Source organism: Hemiscyllium ocellatum, chromosome 31 (genome assembly GCF_020745735.1).
Source record: "Hemiscyllium ocellatum isolate sHemOce1 chromosome 31, sHemOce1.pat.X.cur, whole genome shotgun sequence".
In the NCBI taxonomy this organism is placed as follows: Eukaryota; Metazoa; Chordata; class Chondrichthyes; order Orectolobiformes; family Hemiscylliidae; genus Hemiscyllium; species Hemiscyllium ocellatum.
Genome location: NC_083431.1, coordinates 49,483,196 through 49,502,218, shown reverse-complemented (window position 1 = coordinate 49,502,218; position 19,023 = coordinate 49,483,196). Strand labels below are relative to the sequence as shown.

At 46.0% G+C, this 19,023-nt stretch overlaps 2 protein-coding genes across 3 annotated transcripts in view; one reads left to right on the top strand and one right to left on the bottom strand.

Annotated features, from left to right (window-relative positions):
• The window catches only part of mybbp1a (MYB binding protein (P160) 1a), a 93,929-nt gene extending 90,756 nt beyond the window's left edge, over positions 1–3,173 (bottom strand). The window contains exons 1-2 of the mRNA XM_060848179.1: positions 2,902–3,173; positions 218–313 (exon numbers count right to left, since the gene is read on the bottom strand). Of these exons, the coding sequence (XP_060704162.1) occupies positions 218–313; positions 2,902–3,072 (267 nt within the window). The 5' untranslated portion in view covers positions 3,073–3,173. The remainder of the gene's footprint in view (positions 1–217; positions 314–2,901) is intronic.
• A 165-nt stretch (positions 3,174–3,338) lies between these two features.
• Positions 3,339–19,023, top strand: part of LOC132830429 (eukaryotic translation initiation factor 4H-like) — a 50,546-nt gene continuing 34,861 nt past the window's right edge. For both annotated transcript variants that reach the window (XM_060848109.1, XM_060848110.1), the window contains exon 1: positions 3,339–3,419. In XM_060848109.1, the coding sequence (XP_060704092.1) occupies positions 3,355–3,419 (65 nt within the window). In that variant the 5' untranslated portion in view covers positions 3,339–3,354. The remainder of the gene's footprint in view (positions 3,420–19,023) is intronic.

The following is a 19,023-nucleotide window of genomic DNA, read 5'->3' as shown; positions in this document are numbered from 1 at the left end:
CAGTGCAGTCTTGGTGGGCCCGATCGTGTGCTGTAAATGTCTTTGATCAGTAGCGACAACTGAATCAAAGAGAAATCGTGTAGGGGCCTTGTGCTTCAGTCTGTTGTCACGCTTTGCAATTCCAGGACCAGAAGTTAAATTCCTCGTGTGCTGTACTCGGTCTGCCAGCTGTAATAGCTCCATGTGCAATAAACGTTTGTTAAACTGAGAGACTGACCTGTGCCAGGGCCAAGCTGAAGCCCGGACGAGCTGTTTCACGGGTTGCTGCCAGTCCTTCAACTAGTCGTCTGATTGTATATTGTAACTCATCATCCTGAAAACAGATAGGGAATGTTACTAGATATTCCTGCTGGAATGTGTCCCTAATAGACTAACCCCAGCTATAACCTTTAGTGGCAAAGTGAGAGATACTTCTAGCAACTAAATAAAAGGAACATTGAATGAAAGAATACTCTAACAGGAGGATGACAGACTGCCTGAGGAATAACAGATGGTGAGTTGGGCAGGATAGCTCAAGGAGACGGACGGATTGGAGAAGTGAACAGGTGGCTAGGGATGTTTTGGGGAACATGTGCTTCAACAGTGACCCTGAGTGGTGTAACCAGTCCCTGATCCCATAGAGTATCCTCAAACCAGAACCTTCACACCTGTACATGGTCGAAGACAGGGTTACCTACATACGGACTGGATCTCCTGGTTCCTTCACCTCTTGTGATTCTCACCCTCTGGTCAGCTTTCCCCTCACTTCTGACACACCCCAGTCACCCGGCTCAACCCAGCAATCAATCTGCACCTCACCAAGTGACGAGCCCGCAGTTCTCAACTCTCCTACCCAGCTTTCCCCTAATCTCCTCACGCTGCTCTCAATCTCAGCCTTCCATTTCGGCACACTTCTACTCACCTCTCTCCGGCTCCCTGCATTCATCAGTCTTGCAACTCCCTCACCAACTCGCATTCTCTGTCTCTGTCTTCCCTGCAATTCCCACCAGACTCACTCATGTCCCCATCAGGCTCAGTCTCCTGCTCCTCTCTGAACTGGCTCTCTCTCCTCCTCCCTTGACAAACACCAAGCTTTCTTCCCAACTGCAACAAGTTCTCTTCTTTCAATCCCCCTGCCCTATGTGCTCCGTCTTCTACTTCCATTTAGCCCCCTCAGATTTCAGCCTGTCTTTACATCATCCTCCCCCCAACCCTCACACTCCCCCAATTCCCATGCCCCTCCCTAACCCCATCCATCTGACCCTCCGCCACATGCTCCCAACTCCACCACACTGCCCATTCCTCTCCCCTTTCACACCCTTATCCCCACTCATCCCATAAAGCTCCCTCCCCATTGGCCTTCCCCTCCTATACCACTCACTCTGTCCATTCCTCTATTTCCCTCACCCTCATTCATCACCTCTCCCCCTCCCAGCTTCGTCCAAACCCTCCCCTCATCCCGCCTCCTCCATATCATACCGCCCCATTCCTCTTCACATCTCTCCTCCCTACTCATTCCTCTTCCCCCTCACTCCTTTTCCCTCCCCTCATTTCCCTCCCCATATTTTCCCATTCCCCACTTCCTCACCCTGCCTACCATGTCATCCCCTTCCCCAAACCTCCCTCAACTCATCCCCTTCCCTCCACCCTCGCTCTCAACCCTCCTTCTCACCCACTCCTCCTCCCACTTCACTCCACCACCTTTCTTCACACCCTTTCATCTGAAACACCTCCTCCCCAACACCTTCTCCTACCCCCTTCTAACACCTTCCCCATGCCTCCCACCTTCCCTTCACCCCAACCCTTACCCTTCACCCACGCCCCCACCTCCATTCCACCCATCTTCCCCACCCACACCCCCTCTCCTTTCCACCCATCTTCCCCACCCATGCCCCACCTCCACCCCACACCCCTCCCCCTTTGCACCCATCTTCCCCATCCACGCCCCACCTACACCCCACCCATCTTCCCCACCCACACCCCATGCTCCTCCTCCACCCCACAGCCCCTCCCCCTTTCCACCCACGCCCCACCTCCACCCCACACCCCGCCCCCTTTGCACCCATCTTCCCCACCTACACCCCACACCCCTCCCCTTCCCACCCATCTTCCCCACCCACACCCCATGCTCCTCCACCACCCCATGCCCCCTCCCCTTCCCACCCATCTTCCCCACCCACACCCCATGCTCCTCCTCCCCACACCTCATGCTCCTCCTCCCCTTTCCACCCACCTTCCCCACCCACACCCCATGCTCCTCCTCCACCCCACGACCCCTCCCCCTTTCCACCCATCTTCCCCACCCACACCTCATACTCCTCCTCCCCCCACATCCCCTCCCCCATTTTCCCCACCCACACCCCATCTTCCCCACCCACGCCCCCTCCCCCTTTCCACCCATCTTCCCCACCCATCTTCCCCACCCACACCCCATGTTCCTCCTCCACTCACACCCCCTCCCCCCATATTCCCCACCCACACCCCATGCCCCTCCTCCACCTCATGCCCCCTTCCCCTTTCAACCAATCTTCTCCACCCATTCCCCCTCCCCTCACCCATTCCCCCTCCCCTCACCCATTCTCCTCTCCCACCTTACACCCCCTCCTTCAACCCCACCCCCATTCCCTCCCACACAACCAATTCTCCCATCCCATGCCTCAGTCCGCTCCCCCATTCCGACCTCCCGACGCCACCCCCTTTCAACTTTAACCCTTATCCCTAAACCCCCAGCAACTCCACATCCCCAGCCCCTCCCCCGCACCTACTTCTCCTCATCGCAGCCCTTTCCCCCAGCCCCGACCGCTCACCTCTGTCCCCTTCCCCCTCAATCTGCTTCCCCTCACTCAACACCTTTCCTCCACCCCCATGTCCCTTCACTAATCCCCCCTCCCCCATACCCTCCCTCTAATATCTCCCCCTCACCTGGCTCTCTGGTTTGCTGAGATAATCCAATAGACCCTGGATTCCTTGCAGCCGCAAGTTTTGATTGTCTTTGCCGATGTCCCAGAAGAAGTCGAGGAAGCGGCGGTTTTGCTGTAAAATGACGGATTTCTGCGGCGCGGCCTCTCGGTCCATCTCACCCTCTTCTGCCATGCTTTCCCGGGGTCCTCACACAGACAAGGTCATGACGCATGGCGACTGTCTCTTTCTCCCTCACTTATCTGCCTCAATATTGTTTGTGAGATTAGACGAGCTATCGATCAACAGTAATATATCAAATTGGTTCAGTTGAGTTTGGAAACAACAGAATGTGATTGTACGGGGCTGGTTGTTTGGAATCGTCCCTGAGGGAGATTGCTGCCGGCACGGTCTGGGACAGCCGCGGTTGTCATGGTGCCGGGGTCCTAGCAGCCGTGGCCTGTCTCGAGCGGGGACATGGCGGATTTCGACAGTTACGATGAGCGGCAGCAGCAGTACAGCAGCTTCGGGGGAGGCCGGGGGTAGGTACCGGGGCCTGACCACACCGGGCCGGGGCCGGGGGGGCTGGGAGAGAGGCAACACCGCACTGAGACCACTCTGAGCTCTGACCCACTTCACTCCCAGCCCACACAACTCCCCCCCCCCCCCCCCATACTCTCCCACCCCTACCCTCACCCTCACCCACCCCCACCCTCACCCACCCCCACCCCCACCCCCACCCTCCCCCTCCCCCACCCCTACCCTCACCCTCACCCACCCCCACCCCCACCCCCACCCCCACCCTCACCCACCCCCACCCTCACCCACCCTCACCCTCACCCACCCTCACCCTCACCCACCCTCACCCTCACCCTCACCCACCCTCACCCTCACCCTCACCCACCCTCACCCTCACCCTCACCCTCACCCTCATAGACCCCACACCATCACATACCACCCAACCCTCATACACCCCCCCACCTTCACACCCCCCTAATACACGCACCCCCACCCACATGTGCACCCCCACCCACATGCGGCCCCCCCCCCACCCTCATGCGGCCCCCCACCCTCATGCGCCCGCCATCATATACCCCCCACACTCATGCACACCCCACTCCACGCACCCCCCCAGCCTCATGCATCCCCACCCTCATGCACTGCCCCATACAGCCCTCACCCTCCTACGCCCCCCCACCTCCCCACGCCCCTCCCGCCCCCCCACCTCCCCACGCCCCTCCCGCCCCCCCCACCTCCCCATGCCCCCCCCACGCCCCCCCCACCTCCCCACGCCCCCCACGCCCCCCCACCTCCCCACGCCCCTCCCGCCCCCCCACCTCCCCACGCCCCTCCCGCCCCCCCACTCGCTCTCGCCCTCCCCTCACGCCCCCCCGCCCCCTCACGCCCCCCGCCCCCTCACGCCCCCCCCGCCCCCCGCCCACTCACGCCCCCCCGCCCACTCACACCCCCCCGCCCCCTCACGCCCCCCGCCCCCCGCCCCCCCGCCCCCGCCCCTCACGCCCCCCCCGCCCCCCCCGCCCCCTCACGCCCCCCCGCCCCCTCACGCCCCCCCGCCCACTCACGCCCACTCACGCCCACTCACGCCCACTCACGCCCCCCCCGCCCCCTCACGCCCCCCGCCCCCCGCCCCCTCACGCCCCCTCACGCCCCCCCGCCCCCTCACGCCCCCCCATCCCCTCACGCCCCCCCATCCCCTCACGCCCCCCCATCCCCTCACGCCCCCCCATCCCCTCACGCCCCCCCATCCCCTCACGCCCCCCCATCCCCTCACGCCCCCCCATCCCCTCACGCCCCCCCATCCCCTCACACCCCCCCCATCCCCTCACACCCCCCCATCCCCTCACGCCCCCCCCATCCCCTCACGCCCCCCCCATCCCCTCACGCCCCCCCATCCCCTCACGCCCCCCCATCCCCTCACGCCCCCCCATCCCCTCACGCCCCCCCCATCCCCTCACGCCCCCCCCATCCCCTCACGCCCCCCCATCCCCTCACGCCCCCCCATCCCCTCACGCTCCCCCATCCCCTCACGCCCCCCCATCCCCTCACGCCCCCCCATCCCCTCACGCCCCCCCATCCCCTCACGCCCCCCCATCCCCTCACGCCCCCCCCATCCCCTCACGCCCCCCCCATCCCCTCACGCCCCCCCCATCCCCTCACGCCCCCCCATCCCCTCACGCCCCCCCATCCCCTCACGCCCCCCCATCCCCTCACGCCCCCCCCATCCCCTCACGCCCCCCCCATCCCCTCACGCCCCCCCCATCCCCTCACGCCCCCCCCATCCCCTCACGCCCCCCCCCATCCCCTCACGCCCCCCCCATCCCCTCACGCCCCCCCCATCCCCTCACGCCCCCCCCATCCCCTCACGCCCCCCCATCCCCTCACGCCCCCGCCACCCGCTCACGCCCTTCAAGCCCTCCCCTCACGCCTCCCCCACCCCCTCTCGCACCCCCAACACATACACATTCCCATACACATTCCCCATACATACTCCACCCTCCCCATTCCCCCCACACACCATCCCACTCCCACACACCACCCTGACCCCCCCCACACACCACCCTGACCCCCCCACACACTTCTACTCCCACATAAACCCCCCACACAGACACACCCACCCCCATACACACGTTCCCCATACACACTCCCCCACCCCCCAACATACATCCACCCTCCCCGTATTCCCCACACACACCACCCGCCCTCCCCCTTACACCACCCCGAACCCCTCCACACACACCTCACCCCCCCCACACACTACACCCACATAACCCCCCCACACACAACCCACCCCCATACACATTCCCCATAAACACTCCCCCCCCCCCCCCCACATACAGCCACCCCCCATTCCCCACACACACACCACCCGCCCTCACCCATACGCCACCCCCACCCCCCCACCACCACACACCACCCCAACCCACCACTCCTCAATACACACATGCCTCCACCCGCCATGCACACCCACACCCCATATACAACCCCACACATCCTGACCACTCCCATACACACCCCGATCTCCCCATGCACACTCTGACCCCCCCCCCCACGCGCACACACCCGATCCACCCCTGATGCACACAAAAGCCAATCTACACCGACACACCATGCGACACATTCACACACCCCGACCTACCCCAACACACCCTCACACAATCCGACCGACCCTGCACACCCAGCCCCCTCCACAGACAACCTGACACCCCTCCACACAGAAACTGACTCACGTCCATGCACACACCTTGTCCACTCCACATGATGACCCTCTCACACACCCTGACCCACCCCATATAGCCAGACCCCCCCACACCCTGACCCCCCCCACACCCTGAATCTCGCCTCACAACACCCCCATGCTCCCACACCCAAACCCAAACCCTGACTCCCCAACTGACACACTGAACTGAGAATAAAGTTCTTCCCAAAATAGTTGATTGCAATTAATTTGCAGTTGTCTGGAAACACTACAGTTTATCGCCTTGAGATGGCTTTAGTGATGTATTATTATTCTCAGTCTCATAAACATCAAGGATTCCTAATTTCATGAATGACTGGAATTTGTCACTTCTGATCTTGCTGAAGTGCCATTTAGTAGCTCATTTTTGAAAGCACAGTTGCTAAACTGAAGCCTTCTGATATCCTTTACCTGTTCAGACAATGGCATACAATCATAGAGCTGTAGAACATGGAAATAGACCCTACGGTCCAACTCATTCATGGGTAGATCTCTGTTGCTTTTATTGGGCAACTATAAAGCAGTGTTCCCACAAATGCTGAAATGTGAATTCCTTGGCAATTTTTTTTCTCTCTCAGCAATAATCAGATTGACTGTAAAATAGTTTGAAAATGTTGTGGTGTTATACACTTGACTATTGGATAACATACACCACATTTCTCACTTTCCCCATTAACCCTTCGAGTCATATTGCATGGAAACAGACCCTTTTGTCTAACTCATCTGTGCTGACCAGACATCCCAATCTGACCTAGTCCCATTTGCCAGCATTTGACCCAATGTCCCCTTCAAACATTCCTGTATCCACCTAGATGCCTTTTAAATGTTGATAATTGTACCCGCTTCCACCATTTCCTCTGGCAGCTCGTTTGATAAATCCACCACCTTCTGTGTGAAAAAGCTGCCCCTTTGGTCCTTTCTAACACTTTCCATACTCACCTTAAACCTATGCCTTTTAATTTTGTACTCCCCACCCTTGGAAAAAGATCTTGGTTCTTCACCCTATACATCCTCCCTCATGAATTTGTAAACCTCTTTTATGTCACCCTTCAGTCTCCAATGCTCCAGGGAAAAATTCCCCAGCCTATACTTATAACTCAAACCCTCCAGTCCTGGCAACATGCTTGGAAATCTTTTCTGCACCACCTTAAGTTTTACAATAATCTTTCTACAGAAGGGTGACTAGAATCATATGCAATATTCTCACCAATGTTTTGTACAGCAGCAACACAATGTCCCAATACCAGTACTCAAAGTTTGGACCAATGAAGGCAAGCATGCCAAATGCTGCCTTCACAACCCTGTCTATGCACCTGCATCCTCAAGTCTCTGTTCGTCAACACCATTCTACCATTCACTGTATAAGTCTCTGCACTGGTTTGCCTTACTAAAATGCAATACCTCACATCATCTCAGTACGTTCTCTGTCCAGCCATTTTTTTGGTCCATTAAGATATTGCCTAATTCTTCTAAACTGCTAAAAAAAAAGTCATTCCTCTTAAGATAATTCCTTCATCCATAGTCAGCCCAGTGAATCTTCTCTGATCAACTTCCAATACAACTATATACTTTATCCTTATTTGGATAAGAATATTAAAAATTGTTCTCTACTTCAAGTGTAGTGACTAATGTGCTGCACAGTTGGAGCATTACTTCCATACTCCCCATCCCCCTTGCATTATAGGCCAACATTCTACTTACATTCCTAATTACCTGCATGCTGAACTTCTGTAATTCCAACTTCCTGTGATTCACATACAAGAACACCCTTCCTACAAAGTTGACATATCTCATATTTCACATTAAACTCACTGCCAAATTTTTGCCTACACCGTTCACCTGACTATATCCATTTGCAGACTCTCTTGTGTAAAGCTGATACTGGAAATCTAAAATAAAAGTAACGTGCTGGAGAAAATCAGCAGGTCTGGCAGCATCTGTGGAGAGATAAAAAGAGTTAACGTTATGAGTCCAGTATAGCTATTACTGTTTAAAGAAGAGACATATGGAGGAACGCTGCCTCATGTTTACTGTATCATTTGTATATGATAGAAATGACAAATAAAAGCTACTCTACATATCGAATTTGAACCATTCACTCTGTTTCTCTCTCCACAGATGCCGCCAGATCCGCTGACTTTCTCCAGCACTTTGCTTTCACTGCAGACTCTTTATACTTCTCACAGTTTAATTTCATCCCTATCTTTGTATCAAAATTGGCTGTAACACAGTCTTTTCCTGCATTCTTGTCATTAATATAGATTGAAGGTATTAGACCTGAGATCTGATTCCTGCAGCACGCTACTATTTATTGTTTGCCAACCTGAAAATAATCTGTTTATCCAGCCTCTGTTTCTTGCAATCATGCCAGTATCATCACTGATATCATAAACTCTTGTCTTGTGTAGTAATCTTTGGTGTGGCACTTTATTGAATGCCTTTTGGAAATCTAAATACGCTACACATACTAATTTCTCCATCTATGCTGTTTATTACATCCTTAAATGTCTGAAGGTGTGCTCATTAAGTATATTTATCATGGAAATAGCAAGATTCTTGTTAAGCTCAGGAATGAAAGGGTAGATGGTGTACTCATATTTTCATTCTGTCTCTTCCTTTCACACACTGGTTGTCATTACTTGCATTCTATCCTGTACAATTGCCTTTCCTTTTCTGTTAACTCTTCAAATCTCCGTCATGGAAACCCCCCTCCCGCTGTAAACCTATTTAGTTTAAAGCTCTCTAATGTCTTAGTTATGGCTTGTCAGCACACTGGTCCCGTTGATGATCAGTAAATGTCTCTTTTCCCTATTACTGGTGTGGGTGTCCCATGAATCAAAGTGCATTTTTCTCTCTCTCTCGATCTTTGAGCCACATGTTCGATTCCCTGATTTTATTCATTCTGTGGTAATTTGCTCGGTGCACAAGGTACACAGCTTGAGTTCTACTCTTTCCCCAATCTCCTCAATTATAAACTGGAAACAGTGAATTACAGGTAGAATTTTTTGCATAAAGTATTTCCTGGGAATTTTCTAAAGTGTGTGTCTGTTTTTATCCAGCATTCCAAAAATGACATTAGGCAGGCTTGAAAAAAGGTAAATATGCAAAGCTGATTCTATCAGGATTATTCACCATTTCAGAAAAAGTAGTTGTCTTTCCTGTCTGTTTGAGAGGGGCTAGGAATTCCATAATAAGTAACTCAACATGACTTTCCAAAGCCTGCTCACTTCACAAGACACAGGTCTGGAGCCTGATGGAATATTCTCTCCACTTGCCTGGGTGATTGCAGCTTGAAAAACCCCAGAGAAGTGCAAAACCTGTCTGGTTGGCATTACATGCACCAGCTTCAACTTTTACTCCCCTCAACACTGATGCATACTGGCTGCAGTCATATCATCTACAAGATGCACTGTCAGTAATTCATTAAAGCTGTTTTCCTAACACCTTCCAAAACTCTGACCTCTACCGTCTAGAAGGGTAAGGGCAAGCTGATATATGGGAACAACAAAACTTACAAGTTCTCCTCCAAACCATCCCAACTTGGAACTGTATCATCATTCTGTTAATGTCATTGGATCAAAATCCTAGAATCCCTTCCTAACAGCACTGTGGGTTTACCTACACCTGAAGAACTGCAATGATTCAAGAAAACAGCTCATCACCAATTTCGTCTGAATGCAAAATATTTTTCTCCTTTCAGCAGTATCAATTTTTTGTTTTGCTGAGAAATTTTCTTTTCTAGATCTCAATCAAAATGCAATTGTCTAATTAATTTGACATTGGAAATTTTCCCTTTAGCCATCTTCAATTTCACTCCTGGCAAGGAGTTTCAACTGCTGTATCAGCATAATGTTGACAAGGAGTTTTGCAAACAGTTTCTCATTTTCAAATTAGAAAGAATTATACAATATTTAAGTCTGAGGAATTTATTTCCTTCAGTTAATATTATTTTTAAAAATCAATTCTGAGTAGTAGAAATGATGTGAGCAGTTTTGTATTTACAGTTTTTTCCTAAACTTGTTGAATGGAATCAATAACCCCACATTTTTTTAAGCCATGGCATTCATATTATCCCAAAGAAGTTAATGGAAAAGTTGGAATATTTAAGCAGAATCTTTACTTAGTTCTTCTCCATCAACTGCCATCTTCTCATTTGCCATTGATACAGATGTTGCAGCTGTGAGGTAAGATTAGCTTTGTGAACCAATATTTGTGTTCTCAAGAGCATTCTCTCAGTTTTGCAAGTCAATGATTCATGTACTTAGAAAGGAGCACTGCTGCTATAACATTTGATTCATGTTTTTATTGACAGTTGAACAGTGATTGGATTTTGAAAGAAGCTTTGATTAATTGGTTGGGCTTTACAAGAATTGTGTCCTGTTGTCAATTGGCATCAGTATTCAATTATTTGTCTTTAAAGTGAGGCAAATCTCAGTTATCCTTTGTTTTTGTGAGTAGCTCAAGCAACTAGAGTAACATGTATATGAGTGCCATCTTAATAAATGGGAATGAGATACAGCATTACCAAATGGGAATAAATTCTCAAGGCCAGAGAGTTTAACATGAGCATCATAAAAAAAATTAAAGTTTCTAATGTAGAAATTGAATCATTGTATTCAAATAGAATGGTTTCATATCTTAGGAGTTGTGCGTCTAAACATTTAGACCAGTTTGGATGAACTAAGATGGATGGTTATATTCTAGGAAAAGTTAGCTTTCATAATTTTGAATTATTGGCAATACATTGGTAAAATAATATCACTTTGTTATAAATTTGGATCCAGGGAACTGATGGTGTTTTTTCTTCTCATTATCTTTTATGCATAGTGAAGGTGACTTAGATTTGATATCAAATGCATTTGAATTAATGGGGAAGAGAAATTGTCCAGTGGATAATTCAAAAACAAAAAAAACTGTTGAAATTTTGGTATTGATTCAGTGAGTCTTCAAATGTTAATTAGCACCTGAAGGCTTGTTAAGTGCATGGAGGATTCATGAGAAAGACACTGACAGATTCATAAATTAAAATGAGATCTGAGTGATGTGATTTGTTTTAACTGGTTTACTCTATCTTGAATTATGTGGGAAATAACACATTTTGCAAGAAATTTTATGAACTTGATCATGAGTCAGAATTTTGTTAATAGTTGGTAGGTTCCAGAAGCAGTGTGGGAGTTGTTCTGCAGTTGTTAATAACATTGACTATTTTAGTGATCAGTTCTGTTGTTGAGGTGCAGCTCAATTTGTTTGCTTTTCATCAGTTTAATTTGTGGATCTCAAAGTAATCGATTTCTACTTTTGCTAGCACAGTATGTCATCTTAATCATGCTGTTCTTTTTCCCACAGTCCACAATTTTATTTAATGTCTAATCTGTTGCATTGTATTTGGTCCAATTTGCTGGCTATCTTGAATTCATTCAAGGCAATTATAGTACTTGCTGGAAGTATGAAGCTTATGATTCAATTCGTTTACCATTCAGTCTTCTTAGGTCCTGTCAGTAATGAAGCAAAGATTTCAAATCCGTGCTTTTCAGTTGAGCTGATCAATGCGATAAAGTGAATTGGTTGGGCATGGGGTGGGTTAGGCGTTGGGAGGCATTGGGAAGTCTTGGCTGGGCAGGGGTGCATATATAGTGTACCTGTCCCAGATTGCAGATAAAAATTAGAAATTTCAGATACTACCCAAGTAGTTGGAACCTTGAGATTATTAGTGTAAATGAAAAGCTTGGAAATAATGATGTTAATGGAGTCTACCTGTAGCCATTGACCAAAATGACAAAAATAGAACCACAACTCAATAAATCACGTGTCCATGTATTATGTCAATACTGTAATGCCATTTCAAATGTACAGCGTTGCTTAGTAAAATCGTTTAGTTTAGCACACTGTAGTGCTTGAGCTTAGGTTTATTCTAGGCATGTTCCGTATAGCACAAAACTGTCTTAATTTCTCAATTGCTGTTGTTAGTTGTAATTCATCATTGTACATGGTGTTCTGAATACACTATTCATCTATATCAAAGTGAGAGACTAACAAGCAGACTACTAAACAAATATAAAATGTACATAATACATTTTTAAAACTTTCTCAGTTAAATGTATGCTACTTCATCTAAATTAACAAGTTATTTTTTGCATGAATAACATTTCCCTTTAGCTCAAGATCTCTACACAAGTGTGATCTATTTGTGACCAGATAATTCTGCAGAAGTTTTGCTTGACACTTAGATGTTTTTCTGCTTGATATAAATTAATTATTAATTAGATTATCTAATATGATTAGCTTACATGTTACTGCTATGCATTGTAAGAACGGGAAAATGATTAAACCAGATATTCTGTTAAAACAATTATTTTTCAATGAGTTTGTCAATATACTGTACAATTAAAGCCTGAAAGTTTAATTTGTTTTGGACCCGGATGCTGCCATAGCAGTTCTTGCCACGAATGAAGCCTGTGAAATGGATTAAGTGGCTCCTGTACTGTACCTAGCTCATCCTCTTGAAACTGCTGCCCTGTCAGGGTGACTGTTCAGATAATCTTGGAAATGAATATTTTTATTTTTACTTAAACATTTTATTGTTGGCTGAATCCTAATTTACATTGAAGGCTGTTACCATTATTCATAGAATGCTGCTCTTTGAATTATGAATAAAGCGTGATTTAACTGAAATAGCCACTTTGAGAAGAGAAATGTTCTGAATTTCCTGATTTTAATTCTGCTCTGATATCTTCTGGTCTCATGATCAAGATTAAAGTTTTTGAGCTTATGACATTATGCAGTCCATCCCTACTGTGCAACACAAATCAACTGTAGGCTTGGTTCATAAAGACAATGTATAACATCAAAATTATTTTATTTTGTATATTGTAAGCTTTGTGGCAGTTCCTTTTGTATAAAAACATCAAATATATTTAGGACAAAATGTCTTCTGTAAATGTTGAAGAATAAAAATGAATGATACAGCACTGGTATCTTGTCAATATTACAGTTTTGTGAGCACTTGATCAATTGCTGCCGTATTTGTTTACCCCTGCCATCATCAAAGCAATAGAAAGAGTCATCAATGGCACCTTTTCATCAGCAATCTGAACACAGATTCTGCGTGTGGATTCGACCAAGGTTGTGTGACATCTGATTTGTTCCAACCTTGACCCAGATTGGAGGAGAGAACTGAAATGCAGTGGTGCGGTGAGATGAGGGCATTTGTCCTAAACATCAAGGCAATATTGAGTATGGCATCAAAGAACCTTAGTTAAATTGAAGTCAGGAGGAATTCGTAAGTGGGGAACTCTCAATTGACTGGACTCATACTTAGCATAAAGGAAAATGGTTGTGATTGTTGCAGGCCACTGTTCTCGGGTACATTGCTGTCAGTGTTCTTCAGACTAGTGTTCTAGATCCAGTCACCTTCTGCTGCTTCATCAATGAACCTCAGCTCATTGTAATTCAGAAGTTTATGGATAATTGCAGTTTTCAGTTTTATTTATAACTCCTCAGAGCATGATGCAGCCTAAATAGCAGATAACACTTGTACCCCGTAAATATTACCTACAATAAGACAGAATCTAACCATCTACCCATTACTTTATGGAATTCCCTACCATCAACATCCTGAGAGTTGCCTTTGACCTGAAGCACAATTGGACCAGCTACATAAATACTGTGGTTACAAGACCAAGTCAGAGGCTGCGTATTGAGTGATAAGTATCTGATGTCCTAATTCTGCAAAGCCTGTCCTTCATCTGGAAGAGTCCAGTCAGGAGAATGATCATATACTTCAGTCTTGCCTGGATTTTTGCTGTTCCAAAAACATTTGAGAACCTTCGCATAATCCAGGGAGAAATTTAGTACTAGCCAGGTGGATACCGTGCCTACTGCCAGTAAATTGTAACTGTAACGTGCAAATTACAAGATGCCCAATCAACATGAACTTTTTTTTGACAGAACATTCCACAATTATGGCCCCAAACACTTTGAAGGGCATTGGGTAAATGGGAACCTGCAATTTCTCCACATATCACATCATCCTGACATGGAAATATATCACTGTTCCATCATTGTTGTTGAGTCAAAATCATGGAATTCCCTTCCAACTAGTTCTGTCAAACTCTTGGCACCATGTGGCCTACAACCCACCAGTGCCATCTCAAGTACAGTTAGATGTGGGCACCAAAGGCCAGCTGTGGTAACAATGCTCACATCCTATGAACAAAGAACAAATAATGCTTTTCATTGTGGTAGCAGTCACTAGTACAAACCTTGCTCAGAAATGGCGCTCAAAGATTCAGCTATTCAAATTGTTTTAATTAAGAAAAAAAGATTAGAGTACGTTCAAATTTTCCATGAGTCTAATGGTTTCAAAACTCTCACCTCATGTCTCAAAAAGTTACAAAACTTGACTTTCATCATAAACGGCACCATCTTGTTTCTTGAAGGCAAGGTAACTTGGTTCAGTAAGGTATGTTGTTCTTCCTCAAAATTACACTCCTTGCAACTGTCACTTTGGATCATCTGAAGCCACGTTTCCAAGCCAACCTCATCAATTCATAATATTTTTTATTTATACAACTGCTGTCAGTAACCTCATTCAGCTGCTACTTCTGTTGCAGTATTTTTTTCTTGCCAAAGCTATGCCTTTCTGCTTTTATATATCTTCCTTTTAACCCCTCCTCTGTTGATCTAGTAACTATCTTCAAAAGAGTCTGTTTTTTACTGTGATCCTAATCATGGTTATCAACTTCCATTTGTTGCGCCATCTTTTTCCTACTCATCTGACCTACATTATGTCTGTCCCTGCGCATTCTATAAGATTCTTCACTGACCGGACACCAACTCTGGACGAGATAGTTTCCCTTCAGTTGCCTTAAACGTGGGTGCCCTCTGGTAATTTCTCTCACAACAGTTGTAACTTCAAAATTCCTATTGTTGAATTCTGTTAGTAGAAGATACCGAATTAAATGAACAGACCTGGATTCCAGTTCAAATTATTGAACTGTGATTATTACTCTCTCTAAGATAGTAATGTTGCTGGTTAAACAGCCCAATAGATTAGATTAGATTACTTACAGTGTGGAAACAGGCCCTTCGGCCCAACAAGTCCACACTGACCCGCCGAAGTGCAACCCACCCATACCCCTACATTTACCCCTTACCTAACACTACGGGCAATTTAGAATGGCCAATTCACCTGACCCGCACATCTTTGTGACTGTGGGAGGAAACCGGAGCACCCGGAGGAAACCCACGCAGACACGGGGAGAACGTGCAAACTCCACACAGTCAGTCACCTGAGGCGGGAATTGAACCTGGGTCTGAGGCGCTGTGAGGCAGCAGTGCTAACAAATCTTCATTCTGATGTGATGAGCAAAGAGATGTAGAACTACAGCTGCAACTTTTGTAGATAATGCATTTTCACTAGTTGGGCCTTGGACCAACTGGATAAGATAGGAATACAGGAACAGGAGAAGACCATTCAATTCCTGGAGCCTGCTTCATCATTTGAGATTGTAAACCATCATCTACGTCACTGTTATTTTCCCATACAGACCCCATATTGCTTCATGTCACTATATTGAGCAATCTATTGTCGTGAAATTCAGTCAGAGGTCACACCACACCAGGTTAAAGTTCAACACGTTTATTTGAAATCACAAGCTTCTAGTGTACTGCTCCTTTGTCAGGTGACTGATTGACTGATCAAAGGATATATAAGTAGCAAAAGGTATAAATGTGACATTAAAATTGACTGTGGAACAGAGCCATGAAGAGGGTTAAGCAAAAGGAAAGTGTTACATTTTGCAGGAAATTAAGCAGAAGTGGGTTTTTTTTGTTCTGTTTGTAAGCTGTTATAGTGTCCTTTACAATGTTAATGACAGTGCAGTTGTCTAAAACAAACAAATATTCTCATTCTATGGAGTATGAAACTCGTCCATCACAATGGAACAACCAGTGGGGAGCACTACCCCACTGATGTAGCAACTTCGGGATTGCTCAATGAGAATCACAGAATTGTTATGATGAGAAGGAATTGTGCCTACCCAACTCTCCAAATGAGTATTATGGCTTTGTGTCATTCTCTTGTCTTACCTGTAACCCTACACATTGCTGATTTATAAACTTTCTAATCAATGTGTTCCAAGATGTTGTTATATAACTCTGAAGCAGGTGAAACTTGAACCCAGGCGTCCCAGCTCAAATATAGGGACACTACCATTGTGCCACAAAACCCCACATTGTTTCTATTCAAATAATCATCTAATGCCTTGATTGAACCTCTCTCCACTTATTTCCAAGGCATGGCATTCCAAAGCCTAATTATTCATTGTAAAAAAAATATTTTTCTCAAATCATATTTGTTTCTTTTGTAAATCACTTTAAATCTGTGCCCCCTTGTTCTTTATCCTTATGCACTTGCAAATGGTGTTTCTCTGATTATTCTATTCAGACCCCTCAGGATTTTGTAAACTGCTATCAAAGCTCTTTGACTTCTCGTCAAGGTAAACACTCCATATAACTCACTAACCACCATTCTGGTGGTCTTATGACGCAAGTAGAATGAATGATATGATAAATATTTGCAAAAAGTTTCAAATTAGTCTGTCAACAATCAGAAATATCACAAGAAAAATCTCAGTAGTGGAGAGCTTTGACATTGTAATGTCCAAAGGCACACTCTTCTTCCTAAGCATACTACACCCATCATGTATCAAAATGTTTTATTCTAAATATTGTAAAGGGTATGCTTGAAAATTCCATCTAAATTGTATTTGCATAAGTGACCCTATTCTGAATGTTGCCACATTTAAAAAAGACTTGCTTCTCAATAATAACGAATTGAAGAATGAATGGCATGACTAGCACAAACAAAATGCTGCTGACACAAGTTTTAAAAGGCCTCCAAAATAATTAATTCCCAACAGGAGTCAGACTCCACAGCCTATGGCTCATTTCTGAGTCTGTAGGTTTGCATGTCATATCAGAGCCATAATTATCGTATTACCAGCAACTGCCATGACCTTATATACCGGTCCCAATGGAAGAGATTGAAATAATTCCAAATAAAATAATATTAACAATTTTTCAAATTGCATTAAATGGTTGCTTCAGGGCAACAGAGAACTTGACTTAGCTTTGCTCAGTATAATGATGGATTGTTGGAAATTATCCTGATTGTGGAGAAGTGGAACTTAAATTGTCTTTCTGCAAACTGCTGGGTGTTTACAAATTTATAATGATGAGCGACATTCATTCATCATTCTAATATCACCCGATTTTCTAAACATTTCTCAACAGATATATCTTATAAAAACAAAGATGTAATGTCAGGCACTAGTCTCTAAGTAGCTAACTAAATGCATTGTATCATTATTTTCTGTTAAAAGAAAATTTTCTTGAAGTTCAACCTCTGACATCACACTTCCAACCTTTTAACTTTGTTCGTATACTCAATCTGCAATTTTAGAATGAATAAATTAGAGCTTCAAATTTCTGTCAAAGACTTTTAATTATGTGCTAATTTGCATTTGCTACTGTTTTGCATCCCACAGATCAACATGTCCCTTACCTGGGTGAGGAGAGTTAGTCTACTTCTTGGTTTTTGTGTCATCGTAAGCCTGTTATTTTCAGCCTACACCACTGTCTACAAGCACTGTGATAATGAGAGCAAAATGTCTCAGTTTTTCCCTGTCATTACATAGTCTGTCCAATGGCTTTTTCTGATCCATGCTATCTCATGGCAATAACGAAAGCTTCAAAAGGATTTGGCTCCCAGGCCCATTCTTGCAACCAGGAACCAAACGCTCAGGTTCTGAGGAAGGGTCACTCGACCTGAAACTTTAACTCTGATCTCTGTCCATAGATGCTGCCAGATCTGCTGAGCTTTTCCAGCAATTTCTGTTTTTGTTTCTGATTTACAGCATCTGCAGTTCTTTCAGTTTTTAACCAAGCTATCAGCTTTGGCAAGTAGCTTCCCTGTGGGCATCTTGGAAGAGTTTAAGGCAGAGGGAGTAAATCCTAACATAAATATGAAGCCATGCCTTAAGCTGAAGCCTGTTCTGACAAAGAGTCACTGGATTTGAAAGCATTTACTCTGCTTCTGTCCCCATAGTTGCTGTCAGATCTGCTGAATTTCTCCAGCAATTTCAGTTTTTGTTTCAGATGTCCGGCAAATGTAGTTCTTTGTTCTATTTACCCAAAGGGTGAATGATGTGTAAATATGTAACTGTCCTGGCAATTCATGCAAAGGAGGCAGTGCAAAATGTCATGTTTTGCGTTCCTTTGGACTGAGCCAGAGTGATTGATGAAAGGACCCTGACATTTGGGCAGTCTGGTCTCTATACATTTTGCCCATGCCTGAACTCTGAAAAGAGCTGTCCTGTTTTCTCATGAACATTAACAAAACCCGGGTGACCGCAGTTATGTTTGAGAAATTGTAGATGTTAACTTAAAATTTGCATGAACAAGATAAAACGTATGAAGCCTGTTGATGACCTAATGATTAGAAAGGTCACTGGTTTTAATGTGTTTCTCTGTTTTGCTAAAGGAATGTGTGTGCTTAAAGTGCTGTAAATTCAGCAGTGGTAAAACTGTCACAGTGTATGACTGAAGTACTGTTTAAAGCACACAGTGAATCAGTTATGATAATGTGGGTAATTTATCGGTTCAAGTATTTGATTAGAGTTGGGCTGTGTTAAATATCATGATTAGATTACACAAAAGCTGCAAGGAAATAGCTAATATAAACCACCTAAATAAGCTGGTCAAAGTTTGTTAAAAGAGCTCAAGAAATAAGCCTCTTTCCAGGGACATAAAAGCAATCTTGATGAGCAATTAATCAGACTAGCCAGGGAAAATATGACACATTTGTGATTTTTGCCAGTGGTCAAAGT